General features: G+C 44.2%; 1 protein-coding gene across 7 annotated transcripts in view; it reads right to left on the bottom strand.

Moving 5' to 3' along the window:
- The window catches only part of rerea (arginine-glutamic acid dipeptide (RE) repeats a), a 133,528-nt gene that overhangs the window by 24,838 nt on the left and 82,241 nt on the right, over positions 1 to 26,449 (bottom strand). For 5 of the 7 annotated variants that reach the window (XM_085260635.1, XM_085260630.1, XM_085260634.1 and 2 more), the window contains 6 exons: positions 15,269 to 15,374; positions 12,685 to 12,781; positions 10,961 to 11,065; positions 3,206 to 3,254; positions 2,100 to 2,224; positions 112 to 211 (listed from right to left, as the gene is read on the bottom strand). In XM_085260635.1, coding sequence (XP_085116761.1) covers positions 112 to 211; positions 2,100 to 2,224; positions 3,206 to 3,254; positions 10,961 to 11,065; positions 12,685 to 12,781; positions 15,269 to 15,374 — 582 coding nt within the window. Of the gene's footprint in view, positions 1 to 111; positions 212 to 2,099; positions 2,225 to 3,205; positions 3,255 to 5,864; positions 6,128 to 10,960; positions 11,066 to 12,684; positions 12,782 to 15,268; positions 15,375 to 26,449 lie in introns of those variants that run through there. The other 2 variants (XM_085260637.1, XM_085260636.1) reach the window with 2 other exon arrangements.

Below are 26,449 nucleotides of genomic sequence, written 5' to 3'. Positions count from 1 at the left end.
AATCACAGCTGAACGCACCGTACAAATCTCTGCGATTCATCGTTAACTCTGTTCATTTTCTGTGATGCACGCTCGGCTCGCAGTATTAAGACTTGCTGCAAGGCTACTTACAGTGTTAAGTGCGTTTAATGTAGTGTCATCTCGAGACGCTGCTAGACACCCATCTTCTGTTGAGCCTCCATCACACATCCCTGCGAAGGCAGCCATGCTCCTGTGGACGTGACACAGATGATGTAACGTTTTTAAAGGAAAAGCCACAAATCTAGCTAATCATTCCCACACAAACATAAGCAGAGGACACCTGGAAACAGTTCCTGCCATTCAAACGTGGCTACCCACATAATGTTGAATAAACAGCCTGCACACTACCTCAATATTGAAACACAGAGGTCACCTGACTGAACAAACATGATCGCGCAGTCCATTTATGTGCATATCTGCAATTATATGATTACGTTTTAGAGTCAAACAAACATGTGATTCAAGTGCAGACTTTCAGCTTTAATTCAAGTATTTCATTAACCCTTCAAGAATTATGACCATTTTCATAAAGTCGCATATTCATAATAGGGGGCCATGTATAAAATTTAACTGGACAAACTAACCCAGTATTAAATAAAACAGCTTGTCTGATGTGATCTCCCTGTTCTTGAGTGTAACCGGTGGTTTGCACCTTATTCAAAACTCTATGTGCATTAACGAAGACGTCTCTAGACTGTAGACTGACGATAAGCCAACCTACTTGAGCTCTTGACTCGGTTACATCTTACAAAGTTGTTTTTTGTAACCATGGAAATAATTTAATCATCATGCAGTTTAGTTGTTTTCTGTGGTCTTTCAGGACTTCTATCTCACTGGGCTTCACATTTAAAATGATAGTGAAAGGCTACAAAACATAATTTCAACACTTTGAATCGAATTCAGATATTATGTCTGCCTCATTTGTTAGGAAATAATAAAGATATTCAAAAAAAAGAAAAAAGGAGTGTTAAACAGTAGATCTACTGAATAAATCAGTGCTGCTGAAGTGAGATGCATTTTGCTGTAGTTTCAGCTTGTCGTGCACCTCTTCATTTGTGTAACCTGCTGTGGGTGGCACGCTGCCGGTATCGTGCCAAAAAGCAATCGCCTGCGAGAAACTGATTTCTGGTATTTGCCAACAAATGATTGTGGGAATTTAAACTAAATAAATGACTTGTTGGAGTGTAATTTGTCAAACACATCTCTCATGAATAATAAAAAAAGTCACATTGAGCCAGAAAGAACAGTAAGGCGAAGCTGCAGTTTGTGGCAAAATGACTTTTCTATATAGTTCCCTTCATTTATCCAAGTAAAAAGTATCACTGACATTTAAAAAATGTTAAAACAGAAACCGTAAATAGATCGTAACTCACAAAAGTTACTGCTGGCACCTGCGGCGTGCTCGTGGGCGCGCTGCACCTCATTTGTAGAAAACATGAACAGCTTTGGAAAATTTTACTCGCACGTCATAGTTTATAAATCATTAACAAAATATTGTTGTTGAAATTCTTGAATCACGCAAAAAGGTAAACACTGGTGTTGTTATCAAAGTTTGTTCTGATATGTACTGATTTTTATGACAACACCTGTGTTCACGGCAGCAATTATGATCATTACCTCACTGGCCAAAATATTATGGACCCGAGTGTAATTGAGGTAACATAAACTTCAGTGGAAGTTGTGCAATGCTGTCTGGCATGGTGATTAATTACACTGTGGCCTCTGACACAGAAACCTGTCAACACACATCACTGGAACTGGAACAACATCCCATCGAGCTCTGATGACCGATTGCATCCCAAGATACCGAATGTGATCAGAGGGCAACACTAATAAAAAGCAATAAAATACCAATGTTGAGACTTCAGCAATTCCCATCCTGGAATTGATCCTGGACAGAGAGACATGATCATGACATTTACTTTCACTGACAAAGAGTATTTTATTCATATTTGTAGGTCAGAGGTCAATTTAAAAATCACTTTTTCCCCCTTTTTTGTGTGTGTGTGAAAAACCTCCAACAGCTTTAGACCTTGCATAACTGCCAAGTCTGAGGCCCTGTGTGTCTCTGGGCTCACCTTGCAGCTCTGAGGTACATGAGAAGGTCACAGTCATTGACCCCTGGCATCCAGACCAGCTCCTCATTCTCGGTTACGGCCTGGCCACCAGGGGAGGGGAAAGGCTGCAGCTCCGGGAGCTTGGCCTAATTAGGTCCACGGAGGAGGAGAGAGACAGATGGTGTCACACTACAAATAGCACACAGGCTTGAAGAAAATATCCTCTTTCAGCCGCCTGTCATCAACTTTTCACTGTGTGTTCCTGAGTGGTGGGACGGCAGGAAGCTACTGTCACAATAGTTTAATACACAGTATATATGACACCGAATTATAAATACTCTGAAGGTGTTAGTTTAAGACGGGATTATGTAAAGATACCTGACATTAAGGGGAGGGTAACACACACACACAACTTTGTAGAGTTTCAGCACAACTAAAACCAGCAGGCGCAAACATTACTGTGAACAATCATGCAAACTTAATCCAATCAGTAATTTCATTCCAATGTTCCCAGGCAACATGTAAAGATTTATAACCGCGTGATGTTTGCTTCAAGAAAATTTGTAAAATTAACAATAACTGGTGCTGTGAGTCCTACTAAGTGCAGGCCGGTCATTAATGACTACACAGTAAAATACAGCTTTAATCTGTCAAATAATACACATGCATAAATCACAATGATTCTGCAAAACAAGGGCACAGACTGTTACACTAGTGCTCTCTAAAATCCGGATCTCCTGAAGTAATTAAACAGTAAATTCTCAAAGCTTGGTTACATTTGCTGCCTGTGCTGTATTTATTGCAAAAACTGTAACTCTGAGTTTTTGCTGGAAACCACTACTTACGTCTGTGACGCAGTACTGAACACGAGACTTTTCTGAATCTAGCCACAAAGTCGGTGAACAGAAATATGATAATCGCTGCAACGACTGAGCCGGATATCAGGCGCTCAATCTGAGAGTGTGTGTATGTTCACATAAAATAAACAGATGAACAAAAAAAACCCTAGTATCTCAAAACTAAACACATAATTCCCACCCAGAGATCGAATAATGCAATTATTAGTCTCTTATTCAGGTGAAGCCCTGCGGTTCGAACATTAATGTGTGTGCTGAGCAATGACTTACTTGGTGACTGGGTCCCACTCGGATTTCCCCCTGTGTGCTGTTTAGTCGCCTGAGAAGAAACAAAGAGAGCAGATTGAAACAAAATATTTACACGTCACCATTTCAAAAGCCGGCTGTGAGAAATCTGTCAGCTCTGCAAATCCTGTTTAATTAACTAAACAACTGCTCAAACGGCAAAAATCACAAACTGACGATAATAAAAATCTAACCACTCATGACCAAGACTAGATCCAACAGAGTGGGGATGGTCTGTATTTATTCATTTATTTTCAAATGTGGAAGTCTTTACGGGGAAAAAGTACAAAGTGTTTACAGATTTGGTTCCTGCTCGCCTGCTCCTGCACAGCGAGCCGAGCAGTGCACATTTGCAGGCATGATAACGTGGATGCAGCAATAAAACAGAATCCCCAAAAAGGAGAAGGGGGGAGTGGAGGTGGAGGGGAAACTGGCTCTGGATATGCAGGGTGAAAACGGCTGCTGGTGCAAATGTTGGTAGCCATAGCAACTGCAATTTAATAATAGTGTACCGAATCTCCAGCTGCAGTGGATTAAAGAAAATGACAAGATGTTCCTTTTGAAAAGCCTTTTCCCCTCGGTCGCCTAGGCAACAGCGCCGATTTTCATACAAGCGAGCGCAGAGCAGCCCAGAATCTGTCAGCGTGATTTGCACTGAGAGAAGCTCGCACTCCATCACTGGAGGAAACTCGAGAGGCCGCAATCCTCCCGTCCTCTTTACAGTCCTCAAACCACGCAAACCTTCTTAAAAAGATCCCTTCAGACAGGAGAGTCCGATTAAAGGTTTAATCCACATCCATCCATAGATGTTATGATCTGCCAAAAACCTCCACACCAGCACACTCCAAAAACACGAACCTCAGCTGCCAAAACACCACCCGCCGCTCCGAAACATGTCGAAATACTTCACTTGGTTTTATTACCAACGCTCTCAGCGAATAAGACAAACTAAATATAAAGCACTCAGAAACTGGCAGCTACAGTGATGAATAGTGCTGATAAAGATGAAATACGGTGGTTCTCTGCGTCATCAGCACTCCAGATAAGACTATAAAGGTTTCATAACAATTTCATAATCCCACTTAAAGCCGGGTTTCAGACACCATCATATGCCTGAAACTTCCCAAACAGTTGTGAGTGGCGAACAATGAACAAACAATAACCATTCCTTTTGATTTATTAGAGCAGAACAGATATACCATCCACATCTGCACATCTAAACGCCTGCATGACAAAGGGAGAAAAAAAAAAAAGAAGAGGAAGAAAAATTATTTGATTTACAGAGTGTGTTCCTGCACACAGCGAAAAAAGTTCTCACAAAACGCGTTTCTGACAATGTGCAGTCGGGCCAGGTCCACGGCACATTTGGCAGGAGGCAGTAAGGATGACAAATGAGGACCTGTGCTCCAGAATGAGAACAGTGTGTCTGAAGACAGCCGTGCTTTAATGCTGCGCAGGTCCTGAGAGAGGAGGCAGAATACAGATCGCAGCAGGAGGCTCGGAGGAGTTTCCATAAAGACTGCAGGTACTCTTAAACAAAAGCAAGCCTGCAACACAAGCACTGATGCCTGTGATAAAAAAATATATGCATATATATCAAGCATTCCTTAATCATGCATCCAGCAGCTGATTTTTATACTTATTGAGAAATCCTGGTCATCAGCTTAATACAATTATTCATAGCAAACAAAGGAAGGCATGGATGGATGAAGCACTATCTGGGCAGCTGTGCTGAGTATTCATAAAACACTGCCCCCACTAATAATGACCCCCCACCCCCATTAAGCAGCTCAAAGCCTGTTGCCTAGCACAGTAAACACTATGAAAACATGGCCACTTGTTACAACAAGTTCTGCTCTAACTCAGCATTAGCACACAATCTTGTCAAGTAATTACAGGCTTACTTATCAAAACCCAAAACAACAACGTGACAGTCTGGGCAACTTTGTGTGCAATCAAGGATAGCCCCGCCCCCTCCGCCATCAATTCCAGCCAATCGCTGAGCTAGACTGTGGCACACTGACATAATTGTAGCGCAGCAGAAAAAAAAACAGAAGAAGAAGCAGCAGACTCAAGTTGGTGTTGTTGGTATCGTGATCGGTAGGCTTGTGTAAATCGCAGCTGGCAGCACAGCCGTCTGAGCTTTGCCTGCACCCCCTCCCCGGCATTGCTTCATACGCCATGTCATCATCCCGGTTGTAAACAGGAGATGCAAAATGGAGCCAGGGAAGCCTCTGCTGGTCTTAACGCACACCATATAACCACACCGGCAGCACGTTCACCAGCCCCACACTTGCGGATGAACACCCCGACAATGTGCGTTTATCGGAAGCTTGAATGAAGCGCATGCACAAAAAGGTGCGGAGCGACTCCAGACGCGTAACGGCATGCGAGGCTGCGGTGACAGCCTGCGCGTCCAGAAGCGTTCGGGCTACCGACACTCGGTTTTTTTCTCCCCCGCCACCGACACACAAACACAGCCGGTTAACACAATGACAGCGGCGCGGACGGCTCTCACACACATCACACAGTCCTGTCAGACAGCTGGAATGCGACTCCATGAAAATAAGACGAGCCTAACACTCGCGCACTCGCAACCGATAAATGGCACAGGGAAAGCGCGACAATGTGATCGCAAACCTACCTCCGGGGACTGAACAAATCGTCCATTTCTGACATCGAGCCCTAAGGTGGGGGTGCTGACACTGTGTGTGTAACGCTGGTTGAAATTAATTCCCCTCTCACACCTATTCCTAGGTGCTCAAAATGGAGAACCACGCATTCGCTCCCGGAGAGGTATTCACTGAGCTTGTGCTGTGACCTCAGCCAGCACGTACAGCGTCGCAAGCTCGGCTCGCTCCTCTACACACACTACTGAGCATGTGCTGCGACCTCACACACGCACGCACGCACTAAGAGGCAGGCAGACACAGCCGCATGCGGGATACGGAATTCATCTCTCCTCGTATGTCTGCACCATAATAAACAAGAGTGAAATTGCAATGCTGCAGACGCCGAGCTCGGAATACCAAACGAGGAGGGAGGAAGGGAGCGGAAGACCGAGAGTGGAACAGGGGGCCCCGATGGAGGGGGGTTCCCAGCTGGCAACCATCAGTGCCAACAACAAGGACAGCTGTCACTGCAACACGTGAGGCATTCCCCGCACAACCAGTGATAATAACACAAGGGGGGTTCTCTCGTTTTGTACTCGTGCACTTGAATGAATGAAAAAGCTCATCGTGTCCAAAGAAATGTTATATTTATACTGAAGGGCATCAGCGTAAAAATGCATCAGTTAAAGTGAAGATCAAGAGATCCAACATATTAAAAAAGTTGAAATATTCAAGTGTAACAGAAAAATAGTGGCGGGCGGGTCGATACCAACGCTGGTATTAGTATCTGATTGATATTAGCCCGATAGGATCGATACTTTGTTTCTATCCTCCAAGTTCAGTATGTAGAACACTGAATTGTGCTTCATAATAATTGTTTGGGGGGTTTTTTTGTTTTGTTTTTTGGAAAAACTATGAAAAACGTTGGAACGCTTTTGATTTGACTGTCATGTCTGTTTTATTTACAGCTTATAGAACATTTAAACAACAGAACTGGATCCAAAGTGTTTTAGAGATGGACACGTTTACATTACAGGTCTCCAATAAATAAATAAATAATGTCAAAATGCAGGAAGAGCAAAAGGTGTGTTTCGTACACAGTGAAATCGCAGTGATTTAGTGGTCATTAAAATGTGCAGATTAATGATGATTCATCTCAAATCATGACATACTCCTACCCCTATACAGGGATACACCGGTATCCGGTGCCATGATGGCACTGGTTCTAACATAAACGGTAGTAACCAGACCGAAAGCACATTTCGGTGCTGTTTTTTTTCTTGAGATGTCATACACTTTCGATTTTAGCCAATAACTTTACCTTTGCAAGGATAGTGGGCGGGTCCAGGTACATACGTTCTTTTAGAGCAGAGCTACAGATTAAAAATGCCCAAGGCGAAGCGGTCAAAGTCTGGCTGTACTTCACAGCAAAAGATGCAAACTCAGCAGCCTGCAACAAGTGCTTTAAGGTGATACTGTGCAAAGGAGGTAACACCTTGAATCTGATGAAACACCTGGCGACGCATTGCGTTTTTTTAAAAGCCGAAAAATGCACCGTATTTGATAGCTTGCTGCAAGACCTCACACCGGGCACATCTACTGCGGGTGTGGTGCCTGTTATCGGACCCGGAGTTAGCAACATCCCCCCAAGAACCCGAAGAGGAGAGTCCTGGCCCCTAGCCCTGCCAGTGTAGCAGCAGCAGCCGTTCTTCTCTGGGTGAGTAGCTTAATGTTGTTCGTGTGTAATTTACGTTGAGTAGGCTAACCACGTTATTAAATTAATGCATGTAAGGTGAACTAGCAAACACCGTCGTAGTTACATGCAGCTGTTTTCTTATTTGATAGAGTGATACCATATATGCCCTATAGCTGCAGAAAAGGCTAACATTGTTATCTTTTTACAAAAAAAACCCAGCTAAACATGAGAGGTTTTAGGACAAAGTTTGTGTTTTCCATTGTTTAAGCACTGGTTCCAGCCAAAGGAGGTATGTTGTATCAACAGAAAAGGCTAACTTGGTTATCATTTTGCAGGAAAAAAAGAGACTGCTAAAAATGAAAACATAAGAGGTTTTTGGACAAAGTTTGTGATCTCCATTCTTTAAGCACCGGTCCGAGCACCGTTCGAGCACCGTTTAAGCACCGGCATCGTTTCAAAAGTACCAGTTTGGCAGCGATATTGGATAAAACCTAAACAATACCCATCAATATTGGAATTGGTAATAGCAATACTAGCTCTATATTTACTAAAACTTTGCCGTATTGCATAGCACTACTGAAACACAGCGCTGTGCTAGAAATCGATCCCATGAAGCTCCTGGTGCACAGTTTTTGTGCTGATGTTAATGCCAGTTCAGATTTAAAGCTCTGTAGTTACTGAGTCAGCAGAGTGTTGGAGACGTTTACGCACCATGAGCTTCAGGTCTCCACTCTAACTTTGCGGCCGAGCTCCTCTTGGTTCCGAAACACGTTGCAATAATAGCGCTTATAGCTACGTGTGGAAGATCTCCAAGAGAAGAAATTTCACATACTGACTCCTTTCGGTGGTGACATCATGTCAGAGCATCATGCTCAAATTCATTCAGCTCTACAGAACGACCCATTCTTTCAACAGTGTTTGTAAAGGCAGACTGGGTGGCCAGGTGTTTCATTTTATACACCTCTAGCGTTAGGATGTAGCATCGACTTTCCAAGCATTGCTGTGTTCAGTTATGACACTTAGTAAAACTGCATGCAGTGTCCCCCCTCCCTCATGTTCTACGACAGCCTCCTTGCAAACCTGATGTGCGGTTAAGAAAACGTATGGAAAGACGGTTTGACAAATATTTTGATAATATTCTTATTATAACATTTTGAATATGACTGGGGTCATGCAAGCAGAACATTTTGACTTGATATTTATGATTCAGACAAGGCCTCCATAAATACATGTGGGGATATCCTGGTACCAATCTGTGGACATGTATATAGTAGGGGTGCAACATACACAAAATTCACGGTTCGGTTCGATACTTTGGTGTCACGGTTCTATATTTTTTTCGATACAAATTTTTTTTTATGTCTTTCAATTTGTCATTTATTAAAATTATAAATATATATTTTAACTCAAAAGTACAGTTTTTAAATGTAATGTTGCTGAAACAACAAAATAATTAAAAAATAAAATAAATCTATCTGATCGAGAAATCACTCATCTTTGGAAAAGAGTTTATTACAGAGAAATGGCTCTTTCCAAAATAAAAGCTATACTATACGCTTCTTCTGGGCTATATTCTCAGCAGCATATTAAACATATCAGGTCCCCATAAGGAGAATCATGTGCTAACGTCTGTCTAAATGACTCAGGTAAAGTTTGTAGCATTAATCTCGTTAAAATGACATTAACGCCATAACGCGGCAAATCTCCGTTAACGAGTTACCGCGGATCGCCCCGTGCGTGGGACTGGACGGCGTCAACACGTTAACAAGCTAACTGCGCTAACGCACTAGTTCCCACCAATTGAGCATTGCGTGGCACATCCGACATACTGTTTTACTTTTGTCCATGACGCGCTTACCTTCAGGGTCATACGTCACATGAAAACCAAGATAGTTCCAAAGGCCACATCTGAATGAGGGTGGGGGAGGTTCAATTTCGGGTAGCGTTGAGGCAGTTGCCATGTTGCAACTAGCTTAGCTTCTGTCTTGCTAGCAGTGCAGCCTAGGCGGAGTAGTGGAACGCAGATCCACTGAGCGCTCAACACAGACAGCATCGTCAGAAGGAAAGTTGATAAAATAAATAAAAAATTTTGTATTGTTCATACATATGCGTACCGAACCGAAAGCACTGTATCGAACGGTTCAATATCGATACGAGTATTGTTGCACCCCTAGTATATAGCACAATCATAATGTGTAATCTGTTGATTTGTTTTGCCTCTTGTCTTAGGGGCTCTGCAAACCCACATTTCTGCACAGAAGGAGAAACACACCTGGATATCAGCAGGCCTGTGGATAAGCACTGCCAGAAGGTGATTGAAAGAATGAAGAAGTGAGGAGTGTTTATGTGGTTGAACAAGACAACCGTCATTGGAAAACTCCAAAACATAATCTAATGCACAGAAGAAAAACAGCAGAAGAGGCTCCGCTTTGTCATATGTTGATGTGCTTAACATAAAATTAGGGCATTATTATCTGAGCATACAAAACTGCGTGTAATGAAAATATGTTTTATTTTAATTAGCTACATAAATATTGTGAATTTTGTCTTCTTCTTTTTTTTTAAAGAGTGTTTTCTAGTTTTCCAGGATGCACAAGGATCAAGATCTGGAAACTCAATCAACATTATTTTTCTTATTTAACACCCGTACCTTTCCTGTAGTGGCATATCAAAATGTTTTCAGTGAAACCTTAATCAGACGCTTAACGTGCAGGATCTTGATTCTAATCATAATTTTAACGCAAAAGATCAATGTTTAAAACCTGACATGCAACATGAAAAATATCGATACATTCCCAATAAAATTACAAACCATGGGGGGTTTCCCTGGCTCATTCCCCATAATTGGATCACATCGGGATCATTCTTTTTCGTCATCATTAGACATTACACGTTTTTTTAAAAAAAAAAGAAAAAAGAAAGAAAGTAGAGACCTCAGGTCTCATGTGGGGTAAAAATAGCTTCTCTGTATAGCTCCTGCATGCGTAAGCTTGCTAAGAATGTATTATTTAGCAAGTTATTTAACACTAATGCAAACCCCAGCAACATGCCTCATCCGATATTAGCTGCATCAAAGTGTCTTTATAATGAATGGCTATTTTTGTCTCAACATAACAATGAGCTGCCTCATACAGGCATCGGTTAGCATAAAATTAGCTGTCACCTACATTGATAATTGTGTAGTCATCTTAATCACTGCAGACCTAACAGGCCGGAGACCTGCTGCTTTTCTTTTTCTGATGTGAAAATGAATATTTTTAGATTTTAGTTTTTGTTTGTTAAAAAAAATGCTGAGGATGTCAACCTGAACTTCTGATGGCTCGATGTTGTCCTGATTTAATAAACGTGGTGTCAGTGTTGTGCAGGGCTGACTGAATTTCAGAGCTTGGGGGAGAATTAAGACGGGTGCACCATCAGTGCCGGTAAGCTCACCTGGTCTCTGGGTTATATCCAAGGATATAGAAAAAGGAGTCCATGCGGGCTTTGAACTCCCGGGCAGCGAAAATGTCAGAGAAATGGGAAATGTTGCATTTCCCCCTGCAAGAGAGCAGACAGGCTTTATTAGACAAAAACAACCAACATGACAAAGTGACACCCCAGCATGAGCACAAGTAGCCCTAATTAGAGGCTTCTGGTATGTTCGCCTATAGGAGGGGACAAGTGCGACAGCAGGTATCTGCTGCTTGTCAGCACCTGCTGACTTTTGCGGTGAAATATCAGGCTCTGGCTATTTAAGCCGTAAACACCAGCTGAACATGTCAGCGTTGCCTCATCTGCTGCAGACGCAGAGATCTGGAAAAGGAATTCAACCTGCCTGTCTCCCCTCCTAACACGTTTACCCCCCAGTGAGCCGTGGAGGCCACGGCTCTGACCACATCTTGATGCCATTTCCTGTTTCCAGCACCCTGGTGTCTGGCTCTATCAAAATAACAGACATCACAGCCATATGTAGCTGGGCTGCGTTGCAGAGAAATAGTATCTTCCTCCCCCTGAAAAGATTAAAGGGTGCTAAGGAGAGCCGTCTTTGGAGAGCTCAGAGCTGCGGCATTACAGCATCCCACTGGAATTCCCTCCCGTTTATCTAAAGCCCAGAGAAAAAGACAAATCAAAGGGAGCTCTGTGTAGGAGAAGTTGCAGCTAATTTTCCCTAAAATCTGTGGTTTCTGGAAGACATGGCTTTACCGCTTGCAGATGGTTTTGATTAAAGGAAAGGGGAAGAGGAGGGAAAAGGAGGGGAGGGGTGGTCAGCCAGGAGGGAGGAAGAGGCAGGGACAAAGACCGAACAAAGCGTATTTGTTTCTAGACAAAGAAAATTATTAAGTCGGCGAGCATTTCCAAAGACATTAAATATATACAGAGGAGGCGCTATAGGCTGCTCTCTAGCAGCTTGTGCAGGTGTGTATTGATGCAGAGCTGTTTTAATCAGTGTTTTAATGTTCAACAGCATAAAGGTATGTGCCTCAGTTATGGCTTTGCATCTTTACACATCTGCTCTATTTTAGCAGCACCTGCTAAAACCAGTAAAGCATGCTATATGATCACTTTAGGATTGTAAAAATGAAATAGCTCAGTGTGTAGTGCTATAAAGCAATTTGGTATCAGAGCAACATAATTATTCATGGAGAGGTGGCAGAAATATGGGGATAATGGAGGTTTACGGCTCAGAAGGCAAAGGGATAAATAAAATACACTATATTATATCCTGAGTCTGGTTCAGACCCGCCATATGTTTTATGATAGCAGTGTTTCAATTAAAAGAAAAGGGAACTGATTTGCTTTACCATTGAATTAGTCAGCAAAAGTATAATATTTGCTTCTTCTTTTTTCAAATTTCTGATTAAAAGGCATAAGATTATCTTTATCTTGCTGACAGAAACACAAAATCATAGCAGAAAGTGCCACGAAAGTTGAATGACAGTTCTGTAATTTGTATACAAAGGCACCAAAATCCACAAATAAAAGCTGTTCCAGTTACACTGTTATAAATTCAAATACTGTAATAGCCTAGATGTTACCAGAGCTCTAGAAGCAGAAATCTCGGTGTAGAAAAAACCTGTGAAGCCTGTGCTGAAAGTATTCCATTTTTCTGTAGCACTGTTTAGAAAGCTTCCAGTCTTTATGTGCAGTTTTGTTTGCTCGTGTGTGGGTTTGTTTACCTGAGAGCAGCAGCATGATAAGTGTCCACGTAGTCCGAGATAAAGAGTTCTCGACTCCTGACCACTGGATCTGTGATGACCAGCTCCCGGCCAGAGTCTGCAGGAGGGAATAGTGCCTGTGGTCAGTCTACATCATATACATAATCTGTGACAAAAATAATGATTTGAGATAAAGTAGCTCTGTAAACCACAAAAGTATCAGCACAATTCTGTGTTTACCCACAGTAACAAGCACCTCTGTGGAATATTGCGCCATAATTCAATAAATAGTTCAATTCAATAAAGCCAGTAATATGCTATCCCTTCAGAAGAGAGCATAATGTTCAGTTCTCGAGTGAAATGACCCCTATGGTAGTTACGATGCATCACTGGCAACAAGAGGAAGTTGGGACTTGTCTTTGACAAATGACCTGAGCTGTGGCCAGTGAGCTCCGGCCTTGTGACATCAATTCTAATAGTCCAAGTCCCTGCTGCCAGGACAGACTGCTGATAGTATAGCACTGTGTGGCACAATCCTTGTATTATCGTAGAAAAAGAAAATGGCACAACACCGTACTTAGCTGCAACCCTGATCCTATCTGGATTTTTTGTTTGGTTAGGAGGCTGTTTTTACAGCGTGTAAAGGTAGAGATGATTGTACTGTGAAGCAAAGAAAACCGAGCCACTGGGGGCACTCCGGCTAACAAGAACTGCCAACTGTGAACAGGATGTGTCAACAGGTGAGGTGTGTTATTTTATCTCAGTTTGAAGAGAAAATTGCAGTTTATAATCAGGCTGAGAAACATTTCCGGGAACACGCACATTTAAAAGGCTAAAATTAAACTTGTGTGCAACGACAAAGTGTTCAAAACACCGAGTAACACTTAACTACAAAACTAATTTAACTTCAACCATGTTTATAGGACACAGAGTTCTTGCTGCAATAAAACCAAGTAGAGTAGTTGACATTTTCAATTCTGACAGTCAAAGAACACAGAGAACACAGATATATGTAGCCATGGGGTACATGGAGAATAGGTCAGCTAGTTTCTTTAATTACACCTAAACTACTGAGTGGGTTTGAACATGTTTCAACTGAAAAAAAAGTTAAGTAAAAATAATAAACCAATAAAAAATAAAAAGCCCCAAAGAAATGTGGGAATGATTAGAATAGTAATAGTGTGGAACCGTGGACGAAATACGGAGCTAAAACTATGGCTAATAGCTGATTTACTTTACATTATGGATAAGTAGCTTATGTTTAGCTAATAGTAACAGACAAATGTATTAAGTTGCTAGCTAAACACTCTAGATCACAGGTGTCGAACTCCAGGCCTCGAGGGCCGGTGTCCTGCAGGTTTTAGATGTGTCCTTGAACCAACACAGCTGATTTAAATGTCTAAACTACCTCCTCAACATGTCTTGAAGTTCTCCTGAGGCCTGGTAATGAACTGATCACTTGATTCAGGTGTGTTGACCCAGGGTGAGATCTAAAACCTGCAGGACACCGGCCCTCGAGGCCTGGAGTTCGACACCCCTGCTCTAGATGAACAACTAAGGACTAAGCTGTTATAAATTATTACATTTCAAAACAGTAAGGCTGACAACTGAACTCGTGAGCTCATTATTTTGTTTACCAGTTGAATTTGCTTAAAGTTTGGATAAACAGTTGAGCATACAGTAAGAGTTTGTGTTGATAAATGTATTGATAAGCACTTTCAAGCCGTCTGAATTTCACCTTCTCTCTCCTTTGGCTTGTTTTTTTTATCCTTTCTCTCTATGCCCTCCTTTTTCCTTTTCCCATCACCCCGTAACCGGTTGCAGCAGAGGAGACTCTCTGAGCCTGGTTCTGCTGGAAGTTTCTTCCTATTCAAAGGGAGCTTTTTTCTTCCAATCATCACCTAGTGCGTACTCACAGGGCGAGGTCATCTGATGTTTGGGTGTTCTAATACTGCAGGGTCTTTACCTTATAGTATAAAGCTCCTTGAGGCGACTTGTTTTGAACTGGCTTTGGTTTTGACTCTGAATCCAAAAGGATGATACGATATTGGTTTAGTGATATAACTAAACAATTACTCATTTACCTGTTGCAGGCCGTTCAAAGATTTGCATGTATGACTGATGGCTTCATTAATTAAAATATGTTTTTAAAAAATACTAATAAAAATCTAAAAAATAAGCACTAGAGTGCTGCGAGGACACCCATTACTCCAACAATGTTAAATTTCTCTCAGGATTTGATATTCAGTGGCTGCAGATCACTGGCAGGCTCGTGTTCCTGTAGATGTGAATGTGCTGAGAGTGTGATGAGTCCACTGGCACTGACTGGGTTGAGAGCGTGTACACTGAAGGGCCACATGACACTGCGGGTTATTAACACTCCACTGTGCTGCTGTCTGGCCTGAAGCAGTGTTACCCAGGGAACCAGCACAGAGCCACGGTATTGGCTCGGCTGCCAGGGACACAGCGCGGAGAGCACAGCCAGGTGTGTGTGTTTGTAGAGGAGGAACAGCACAGAAAATTAAATGGATTTACTCTCTTGCGTGCACGTTCTGTACATGTGCACATGTGCAGGTGTGTTTAAATGATCAATCGGCGGCCTCACCGTTCTCATTGTTGCGATCCTGCACCAGGTGCTGGTAGACGGAGTCAGGCACCTCTGACTGGCGGTAGTACCATTTCACATTCATCAGCAGATGGTCCCGTTTACTCTGCAACACAGAGAGACACAAAGTGAGTGAGCAGGAGACTAAAAAGATCCCACGCTAAGATAAACAGACATCGTTCTGTTTGATTACGACGTCACAAATTGGCCTTTTGGCAAAGAACGAAGCCGTGCAGATGCACCGTTTATGGCTCACACAGGCTGATGCCAAGACGCACGCAGAGAGACCAAGTCAATTAAAAACGGATTGTGGGGCATTTAGAGCCTTAATAAAGTAAACAGTGGGATGGCCGTCGCTGGAGGAAGTATGGAGTGAGAGGAACCATGCGGGGAATGGATGAGTGTTCAACCTATGCCTTGTGCAAATCAATCCTTTGCCTTGATTTCACTTCACTTAATGATAATACTCTAATGAGCCATTATGTATTTAACACACTACTAGGGCTTTATAAAGCTTTTTGATGCACATGTACAGTATCAAGTTTTCTATGCCTTTATGTGCTGCCACCCACTGGCTCTTTGATAAAATGCAAGTCAGCAAATCTCTTTTAATCCTTCAGCTGGCCAGCAAGTGGCAGCACTGAGGTGAGAACAGAGCCTTTCCACAGGGTGAGTCAATGAAAACACACAGAGGGAAGGGAAAAAAACAGCAGGGGGGGAAGGTGTGGGGAGAAAATGGTAGAGACTGACACTAGTGCTGAGGTGAGGGATGAAAAGGGCAAAATACTGTTTTCATTTCATGTTATAAAATATTTATTGTGACTGCACATAAACCCAACTGACCGTCACAGTGGTTTGAAAGAACATTAGAGAGACTGCCAGGGTGGGTGCTGGACTGCGACACAATCCTGTTGGCCCCAGCCATCTTTATTAGGGGCTCTGCTGCACTGCACTGAACTAACAGACCGAGACACCTGCACCGACACCACCAATGGAGTACAGGAGAAAAACCACAAGGGGAGAAAATAAAAAGGTGGGGAAGATACTTCAGTAATCCAAGGCAGACAGTTTAACATCCACCCTTTCCAGGCTCTTGTGTATATATGTGTGTGCGTAGCAAGAAACATGAGGTCAGGGTAAAGATACTTAAAGCCTTTGGAGTACATTGTTCTGTTATGTCACAGGGGAGGAGACTGAGAGCACACGCAGCCAAGCAAATCATCACCTCCCCTTAAACCTCGAGACCACCTCTGGTTTTCTCATTCTCTCCACTCCTTCCATATTCCATACCCCCCCCACGCCATTCTTCCACTGTAAACCTTTTCACTCCACCACTTTTTGTTTTTTCATTTCTTTTCCTTTCTCAAACCTCTAGCAGGGAGGAGGAATGAGTGAGTAAGTGAGCCTGGACGTGTTAAACAGCAGCTGGCATGCAGTCAAATCAGCTGCATTTACTGCTCTGGATGATTATATGCACGCAACATCGCACAAGCAACACACACACACTGCTTGTGATCCAACACTGATGGAGTAAGACACAGCCCCCCCCCCCCAGCAGTAAGGCGTACTGTGTGTGTAGAAATGTGTGCAATGATGTCATGCCACTCCCCCTCCCTCCAAGCAGTCAGCCCACCCTTCCATACCTCTTGTCTATCCAATGTACAGACACAGTTGCCTTCTAGACTAACAGGGCTGCCTGCCACAGCGGAACGAGTAGTTATCCGGTGCTTATACATAATTAATACTTTAAAGGCAGACTGTAAATGCTGCCGGTGTGCTACCCGAACATCTCATTTTCTGTCTGTAGAACCCACAAAATGCAGAGCCTGATGCAAACAAAAAGGCACAGGCAGACGGAGAAGATGCAAAGAAGAAAAAGAAGACAAACAAAAGCGCAGGTTGTATGTCTCATTCATTAGCCTGCATTGTTTCAAACCAACCAAAGCAGAGACCAAATGTTGCTTCCACTATCATCAGTATCCTCGTTGCTAGAAAGTAGCCGCCACTCTCCAGAGCAGATTGCTGTTATGAAGCTCACAGCGGCGTTAAGCCCTCTCAGGCAAAAAGAGGGAGGGAGACGGAGAGAGACTCTGAGAGTGCAACATATGGAGCACGTAGTGGGAGTGGAGCGCAGCTTTCAATTATCACAATTCCATAAACATGCGGGGTGGAAAAATGAGTAGATAACACTGGGAGAAAATGAAGGGAGATGATAGACAGCTCAGACTCGCCGCGCGAACTACTACTCGCATTGTCTGGGCTTTGCTAAGCCTGTCACAGAAAATGACAGAGGGAGAACATAAGAACCACAACGCTGAATTGATTAGAGGCATTCCACGCTGCCTGTAGAGAGCCGAGCCCCGCACAGTGTCGGCCATCTTTGTCTGTCCTGCCAGAGGCTAAACATGGCCCTGCCCTCCCCCTCCTCCTGAGGCCCTAAACCCTGGGAGTACCGCTCACTGCAGAGAGGCCAAAAGACTTACTGAGAGAAAGAAACGAAACAAGGCGGAGGGAAAGAGGTGAAGAAGCAGAGCAGAGGAGACAGAAGGGGAGAAATTAGGAGAGAGAAAGGAGGCAGATTAAGGTGAGAGCAGTAAAAAAACCCCATCTCATTTCTTTTCACTTAAAATCACAACTATCCTCCTCACTGCAACCCGCAGGGTACAAGACTGCCCCTTTATTCACTGAGGTGATATAAATCTGAGAGTCATGCTTTGGGGCTGAACACAATAGCACCTCCCCTCCCTCCCATGGCTCAGCTTGGCCTGTGGCATTCTTTTAGCACTCCTCAGACAGACAGGGGTTCAACTATTTCTCAAAAATGATATTTATTAGGAAAACATAAAGTATGTTTCTTGTGGAACAAGCTAAAAAAAAAATAAAAGAGGCAAGAGTTACTGTTAATAAAAACGAATCAGTGCATTCATCACTGTCCTGAAAGCAGTCAAGACAAGACAAGCCAGTTAATTCTCCCCTTGACTAGCTAAAGATGGCTGGCCCCTTGGGTCCATAATGGCTGTGCAGTTTTCTTTGTGCAGTCAACTCTGGAGCGAGGGCCCCTGTGTACGACCACAATGCTACAAAGACTGGGAGAAGAGGGATACACAGAGGGCAGACTTTTCTCTTTACAAGGAAAGGCTTTAAATGTGAAAAAAACAAAACAAAACAGCTCCGTTATTCGAAGGAGAAAAATCAGTCAAAGATCGGAGAGCGCGGGATTAAGTCTGCGTTTTCAAGTGCGAGAGTGTAAAATCAATGCAGTGCTTTTCAACCCAAAAACCCCCAATCCCTGTAAGTGTTTGAGCAGCAACCGGCTTCTCTCGCGACTGTTCACAGCGGCCTTTGCAATATGGCAGCCAGAGAGCGTTGTTACAACCTGTAACCCTCAAACCTAATGCCCAATTCCGCCTCCTCCTCCTCTTCCTCCTTCCACTGTAACACTAGAGCTTTGCTTTAAACAATACCAGATCCTCCCTTCTCCCACACGACAGGCCCCCAGCGCACCTCGTTAACAGGAAACCTCTGTTTATTTTCTCTGCCTTTCAAACACACTTCTTCCTCTGCAAACCCTGTTAGTGACCACCCCCTCGTGCACTGGCGACAACACCAGCCAGGATCTATGACTTCCTGCAGGAGGTGGCAACCAGAAGTAAAGAAGGAAAGACATATCCCAAACCCGCAGACAAAGGAGACGGCAGGGGAGGGAGGGAGGGAACGGGGGAGGTCATGCAAGCAACGGCAGCAGCAGCAGCTTGGTGTTAGCAAGGAATGTCAAGCAGTTCAGCTAAGCTAGCAGGCTTGCTGAGCTAACAGCTTAGTTAACGAATGCCCCGAGGACAAGGGAGGCTCGAGTATGTGAGATCAGGGCTGGTACTGGTGTTGACACACACACACACACACATACACATAAAATGGTAGGGAGGGCATAAAGTTGGAGTGTTCACCTAGCCTGTCGGAAGGGGAAATAAAGCACAACCAAAAGAACAAAAGGGCGATTGTGGCATTTGGAGGCAGAGATGGGATCTGGGAGGACTAATCTGCTGCTCCAACATGATAAGATTAGAGAAGGGGGAGGCAGGAAGAGCTGGCTGGGAAGATCACACGTACACTCGCGCAAGCACACAAAGATGATGGATATGATTGGGAGGGTTTTCCACTCGCCTTTTCTCCCTTCCCCATTTTCGTTCTTCCTCTCCCTCTTTTTTTCCCGCTCTCTTTGAGACGGAGAGATCTGCCAGCACACCAGCACTCAATAAGCACTTCCATCTGGACGGCACACACAGACAAACTTAAAAAAACAAAAAAATATATTGCATGTGTGTGAACATGCAGTTGTGAGGTACAAGAGATCTGCTGTGCTCACGCAATCTCAGACATCTCAGTGACTGACAAAGGAGGTTGTTAAAAAGTAATGCTAGCGTGCTGTGTGAACAAACACACACACACAAATACACACACACACAAATAACAGGCTTTCAGGATAAGCACCTCTATTCTTCTCCCAAGCCGGCAGCAGCAGCAGGCTGGGACTCTGTGTCAGAGGTAAGAGAAAGCAACTCTAAATCAGACTGTCAGAACCAGCAGCAGCAGGATCCCTCTCTTCAATCCTCCTCTCCTTATGGGCTTCATCATGTGCACTTGGCTACTTGGAAGAAGCCTCTGCCCCTCAAGCCTCATTCTCTGAGCCACACATAATAACACTAAGCAAATGCTGATTACAACATTTGTTGGGCGGAACTGTGCACAGCCTTCTTGTATGCCTGGCAACAAGAAAAAAATGAATAAATAATTAAATATATAATGTGTGAGATTGTGTGGGAGGCATGGGGGGTGGTGGGGGAGGGGCAAGGTGAGTCCCAGCTGTGGTGGCGATGCTGGCAGGACCTTTTACACCATGCCTACACATGGGTGTCTCTCTCTCTGCCTCTCTTTGGCTTGACCTGTTTGGATATTAAATCGGCACCCTCTGCTTTGAACACACTGGGCCCATCTGTCAGCCCGGCTCCATATTGGATTGGATGAGCATTAGCCGATTCAGAGTGGGCAGATTTGCTCTCGTTTCGCTCTGTGTGTGTGTGTGTGTGTGTGTGCGCGCCTTTGAATGCCTGTCTTAAATTTAAAACCCACTTTCACAGAATCAAGCCCACAGGGTTTAGATCACTTTACGATGGACTCGCTGGCCGGGTCGCCGTACAAATTGATGACATACAGCAACACATGTGAGGATGTTAACAGGTCCTCTTGTCATCGAGGCAAAAAACACAGCAGAGAATCGAGGAAGGGGAGGGGGGGGGGAGAAGAAGAAGAATGAGTCACGCGGAGCTCACAGATGATACTAATTAAGACTTCGGGGCTGAGGACCACTACTGGTGGATCATACTGCCAACCACAGGCACCCTTTTACACACTAGAGAGTCACAAGCACCCCACATGACTGCGACACTGAGGTTCACAACTTTTTCCAACCCTCTGCTTCGCTCCACAGTCTGTTTCACTTCTCCTTTATTTCAAATGTGTCCTCGAGGAATACAGCAAACTAATAGCAGGAATAATAAGATATCTGCTTTAAAGGATCGCGCTGGATTCCTTCTAGAAAGAGAGAGGCAGTGAGACTTGAGAACACTAGCGCTGGCTGTTTGCGGCATAAAACAGCCGAGCTGCGTCCAACTTAAATATTTGTCTTTGCCTCCAACACACTTCTGTTTCACGTCAGTTTAAGCCAGGAAATTTAACACAAGTTAAGTGATGGTGCAGATAGCAGCACTGTTAAAAGTCAAAGGGAGAGAGGGGTTATAAAATGATGATCACTAACAGCACAAAACAGTCAAAGAGCACCTGGCAACTTATGCTCAGTGATTTAGGCTAAATGCTAATACACACACATAGAGAGAGACACACATTAGCACAGTCAGAAATCTTTGCAGCGCTTTGCAGGGGTAGAGACTAGAATGCAGATCCGAGTAAGACTTCAAACGCAGGCTGCAGGAGGACAGATGGAGGCGGTTAGGAGAGCTCATATCTCAGTGTTCAGATCATAATACTGACTTTATTTCCCAAGCTCTCCCTCTCAGCCAGACATAGAGTTAAAGCCTGCCAGAAAACATTGTCATTTCTGCTCGCTTTGATACCTGGCTTCCCTGTGCGTGTTAGTGTATTCGCCAGCGTGCCTGTATGTGTGTGTGTGCTTGTGCATAGCCTGGGATGTTCTCAAGAGAGCGGAGACTTGTCTGGTCTCAAGGTAATGCCCGTGAGTCAGGATTCACAGAGAGACACAAACACACAATGAGGGAAGAAAAAAGGGAGGAATGCTGACGTTTTGAGAGGACACTGGCTTTTTCTTGCGCAGACCCTTTAAACCGCCGGGTGTTTCATTTCCCTGTAATCCATTGTGTTAGCTGTGCCTTGTTAGCATAGCCTGGTGAAGTAATGAGACATCTCACTAATACTTACTAGACTGCTGCTATAGAGAAAGAGAGGAGGAATGCTCACAGAGAGGGGCGCAGAAAGGATATGACTATCAGACTGTGTGTGTGTGTGGATTTGTCATATTGGACGTTTGCCCAGCAAGCTAATCCAAACCCTGCATATGTGTGTGTCTGTGCGTGTGCGTGTGTGTGTATGTGTGAGGACCAGTGGCAGCCTCTTGAGCAGGGTATGGCAGAGATGGAGCTGAGTGCTGTAATGGAAGACAGGAAATGAGAAGGCATGCTTAAGCCAGTGCTAATCGATGTCCCCCCCACCACCCCCGTCGCCTTGGTATAATTCACACACAAATTTATCACGTAGTGTGTGTGCGTGTGGGTCGTATATCTTCTCAACAATGCACTGGGGAGTCAGAAAGGTGCTGTGCGTGTGTACAAATTTGTAGCACTTCAAAGACTGACGCAGTGTGTGCTCATGTGAATGCTTTGGAGGTCTTTATGTGAGAGCAGCTGTCAGGCCATCAGGAGCGTCTAGAGGGAGAGCGTGTGACAGTGACACAGATACAAGAAGCTGAGGCACCTCCTGCACGTCTGTATGGTCAGAAAACGCACGTTAATGCACAATTATGATCCTTCTTGCAATACAAATCTCATTTCCGCATGCACACGCAAACAAAACTGCATCCATTTAAAAGAACAAACGTGGACGGAGCGGCGACAGTCAGCCATGGATAGAGAGAAACAAGCAGAGTGTATTAACACGAGCATGCAAAAACAGATCTTAATGCACAGTGTGAAAACCGGACAGACAGCTTAAACCACCGCAAGCTCAAGCACTTGTGATTGTTTTGTTTTTATCTGCCCGCTGCTCCCAAAGATATCCATCTCTCTGGCTCCCTTCCCCTGCTTTATCTCGGTCTGAAGGTGACCTTGCCTGTCTGTCAGTCTCTAGTGATGACACTGGCCCTATCAGTAATACATCATGTAAGCAGTGTATCAGCCAGATGCCGCACTAGCTGAGCAGTGGGTGGTCTGTCAGGCATGCCTGCTTTGTACAATATGCAAATAATCACATGCAAATTACCTGACTCTGTGTGATTGTGATTGTGTGTGTGTGTGTGTGTGTGACAATATATCCGGGTGGATGCAAATGAAGAACGCTATCAGATGTGCGCTAAAAGACTTAAAGACATTACGGGCATTTCACCAAACACAGTTACAGCTCACAAAAATCAAAAGGCTACTCAGAGAAAATGTCTGAAAGCTGGGGAGGAATGTGATTATAACACATGTGTGCACACACGCACACACACACACCCACATAGAGGCCAGGAGCTTTGAGCAGCCTCCTGCTGTGCTGCAACAAGAGATGTATTGTAGACAACACAGCTGCAATAACAAGGCTGGCCCAGTGCTAGAAGGAGCTGTGCTGCACGACTTTTCGTCTAGACCGACAAGAACAGCCGCCATATTGTAACATGATTATGGGCTGGAGTCTCTGCGTGTATTTTTAAGTGCAATGAATTTAAAGTGATAGGGATGCAGCTGTTTTGTTTTTTAAAAAATGCCTAAAATGCACATTACAATGCATCAAACATAAAAATGCATTTCCTCAAATGGATCCGACACCTTTTAAGGAGTCTGATGGAAAATACCGGACCTTTGTAATAGTATTAAAAGCTAAATATTTTGTAGGTTCCTCCTACATGATTAACTCGGGTTTGTTTTTTTAACTTTCAAGTACAAGAAAAATCAAAAGATGCTTTGCTATCATATCATCCCGAAGGTACTGAAGGTAGGCTGAGTTAATAAGAAAGGGAAAAATGTAAATTAGCTGGCTAGAATTACTTTCCATTTAAATCTAGTGTAAAATAATACAAATAAATTCACTGCGACTTTAATGTAAGTGAATAATGGCGAGAAATCTGACGCGGTTGACAGGATAAAAGATGCAGGAATCTATAAATGATTGATCTGAGTTGTAAGTTACATCCTAATCTGCATTAACTGAGCACCTGAACACCTTCAGATTTTTTGTCTGCACGTTACATATTCGGTGAAGACTTTCAATACGATGCATCACCTTTTTATTCATAATCGATCGTTTAGTTTAAACTCCTCTTCCACTGTGTTAGGTTATTTAAATGCAAGATAAAAAAGAAAAAAGAAAAAAAACATTCAGCTGACGTGACATTGATATAACGGGTGGCCGTTCCGCAAGGACAACCAACAAAGTGTCTTGATTGAATAGGAACAAACAGGCATATTTTAAGCCCTGCGAATTAAGAGCTGCAGATCCTTTGCGAGGTCTCGTGTTGCGGTTGACTTCCCAAACTCCAGCAAAAATAAAACATACACGGTTAAGTAAACAATTGCTCGCTAATGCAGAACATGGGAAAAACAACAGAGTCATGACGAGCGGCGTGTCAAACACGCTGGTTATCGTTCGCACGTACCCAAACACAGCACCCACAGCGAGAGAGAGGAGAGAGAGGGTGAGACAAAGAGGCTGAACAACACACCAACATCTCTACTTTCTGCAACCCAGGCACATCAAAGCCTTCTCCGCCCATTTATCTGCATGTGCCTGTAAATCAAAAGGCATACTTTGAACCTGCACGCACGCACACGCACACACACACACACAGGCTCAAGCAGCATTTGCTTTGTGCAGCAGAGTCCAAGACTGGGGTAGGGAAGGTAAAAGATTTTGCTGTAGACGAGGGAATTACGCGCCTCAGCTCACTCTGTCAAGGGAGGAGAGGAGAATGACTGTTTACCAAAAAGAGAGAGGGGGGTGGTGGGAGGGTCATTGCTGTGTCTCAGGCAGTGCTTTCCTGTCTGCGAGTCACCTCTTCACTTCACTTTCACCCATCACTTAGCCCCGCCGCCATCATTGAAATGAGACACACATCTACCCCACCTTAAAAACGGCTCTATGCTCTGACAGATGAGGAGCCAGGTCAATGCAATTAGTTGTAACAGCATGTACAGGGGCAGACACTATGCACAGGAAAACAAGACGAATAAATGGACAAACACATTCAGAACCCCATGGAGAGAGAACCTAAGGAATGCACCCACACACACACTCACACAGATGATCTGTGCATCCCAGTGTGACCATATGGTTTGGCGGGGACTTCCTACCCACCGCAGAGGAAGTGTCCGTTTACAGTGCACAGTTCAGTTGTCTGCCATCACATCCTGTCTCCCAGCTTTAAACGGCAATACGAAGCCAGCTCTGCTCAGCCCAGTCACAGCTTTGAAGTTAAATCAAGCAGAAAGGAGACACAGTTCCCCATACCGTGCAATCAGCATTGGCATGAGATCTGGTGGGCCGCACGCAACCTCAAACAACAAAGCAACATAAAGGGAGATTCACTTTCTGCAGCTCGTATGTGTGAAGATGGTTCACTTTTCAGCCAGCGTTGCTGGTGGTGTGTCTGACACCCACCTGTCCTTGGGTAGAGTGTGATTAGGTGTTCTTAAAGCCAGCTTTTTGTAACAGAGTGGATGCGTGTAACAGATTGCGTGCGGAGCGCGATATGATAGGCTTATGATGGAATGATCCAGCAGACATTGACTAACAGTATGTGAAGTACAACGGGGCGGGTGTTATTGATGACTCTCTTAAAAAAGTGGGTATCATTGCCATGGCAGCCCATGCGTTATCACCACGCAGCCACGCCCAGTCCCCCCGGTTCAGACCAATGGGCAGCCAGCTGCCAAGCAAACAATCCCCAGCAGTGCTGGAATGGTTGCGGGCGAGAGGAGAATGCTAAATGTGCCACTTCATCTGGTGATTGACACAGAGCCTCTTGTTTACAGGCGCCATGGAGATTTGCATCTTTTTACCACTGCCACTCCTTCTCCTCTTCTCTCTCATTTCTCGCCTTCTCCTTTGTGTCCCCTTGCTTCACTCCCACAATCCTCCCCGTTTGTGGCGGCTCTGCATGAAGTGGATATTACCCCACCCTGCTGCTATGATATTGATCAGCCTCCTCCTTCCCTCTCCTCCTTTTCTTCATAGCCCACTGCATTGATTCCACCTCTCCCTCCGAGCCCGCCAGCTAGGAGTGATTACACACGCTGCTCACATACAGAGATGCAAACACACACACAAGCATACACATTAGTCTTCGGTAGGGATGTGGGACATGTAGCCTTGCTTTACTTTAAAGGCTATAAAGCTCAGCGGCTGCTGGACCAGCCCAGTGAAAACACTGCTTCTTTTCACTCAATCAAACCCAGTGACTGCCAGCTTACCATGACATATTACCATAATAAACATCTTTGTTATAGCATGTTAGCATAGCACACCAGCCATCTGGCATAAAGCTGACTGTGCTCTAGTGTTTTCTGTCAGGTTGGTGCTAAAGATGGCTGTGGTAGGGCTTGACAGGTGGACTCCAGACACCTTGTGATTCTGTGCAGAGCCACACGGAGCACATACACACTCCTTATATGGGCCTGCGGTGCTGCACTCACCAGCTACACACCAAAAGCTCTCCTACTAAAGTCAAAACAGTGAAATAAAACAGCTAGGAGTGGGTGTTAGAACAGCACAAGAAAAATACCTAATCACAAACTCTGCTCATCTGTGTCCACTTGAGCATAAAAATATCTCCCCACGTGTGAATGGACAGCCATGAAGTCGCGCCCCCGCCTAAAAACCCACGAGCAGCAGGAGCTCTTGGCTCGTCTGTACACGCTTGGACGTTAATCTGTTAACCAACCCTCTCAAATTGACCAGACA

Source organism: Mchenga conophoros, linkage group LG20 (genome assembly GCF_057382185.1).
Source record: "Mchenga conophoros isolate Kocher_MC1m ecotype Shallow Benthic linkage group LG20, M_conophoros_male_GT1.1, whole genome shotgun sequence".
Lineage (NCBI taxonomy): Eukaryota > Metazoa > Chordata > Actinopteri > Cichliformes > Cichlidae > Mchenga > Mchenga conophoros.
The sequence above is the reverse complement of the archived record's forward strand: the minus strand, read 5'-3'. Positions and strand labels throughout refer to the sequence as shown.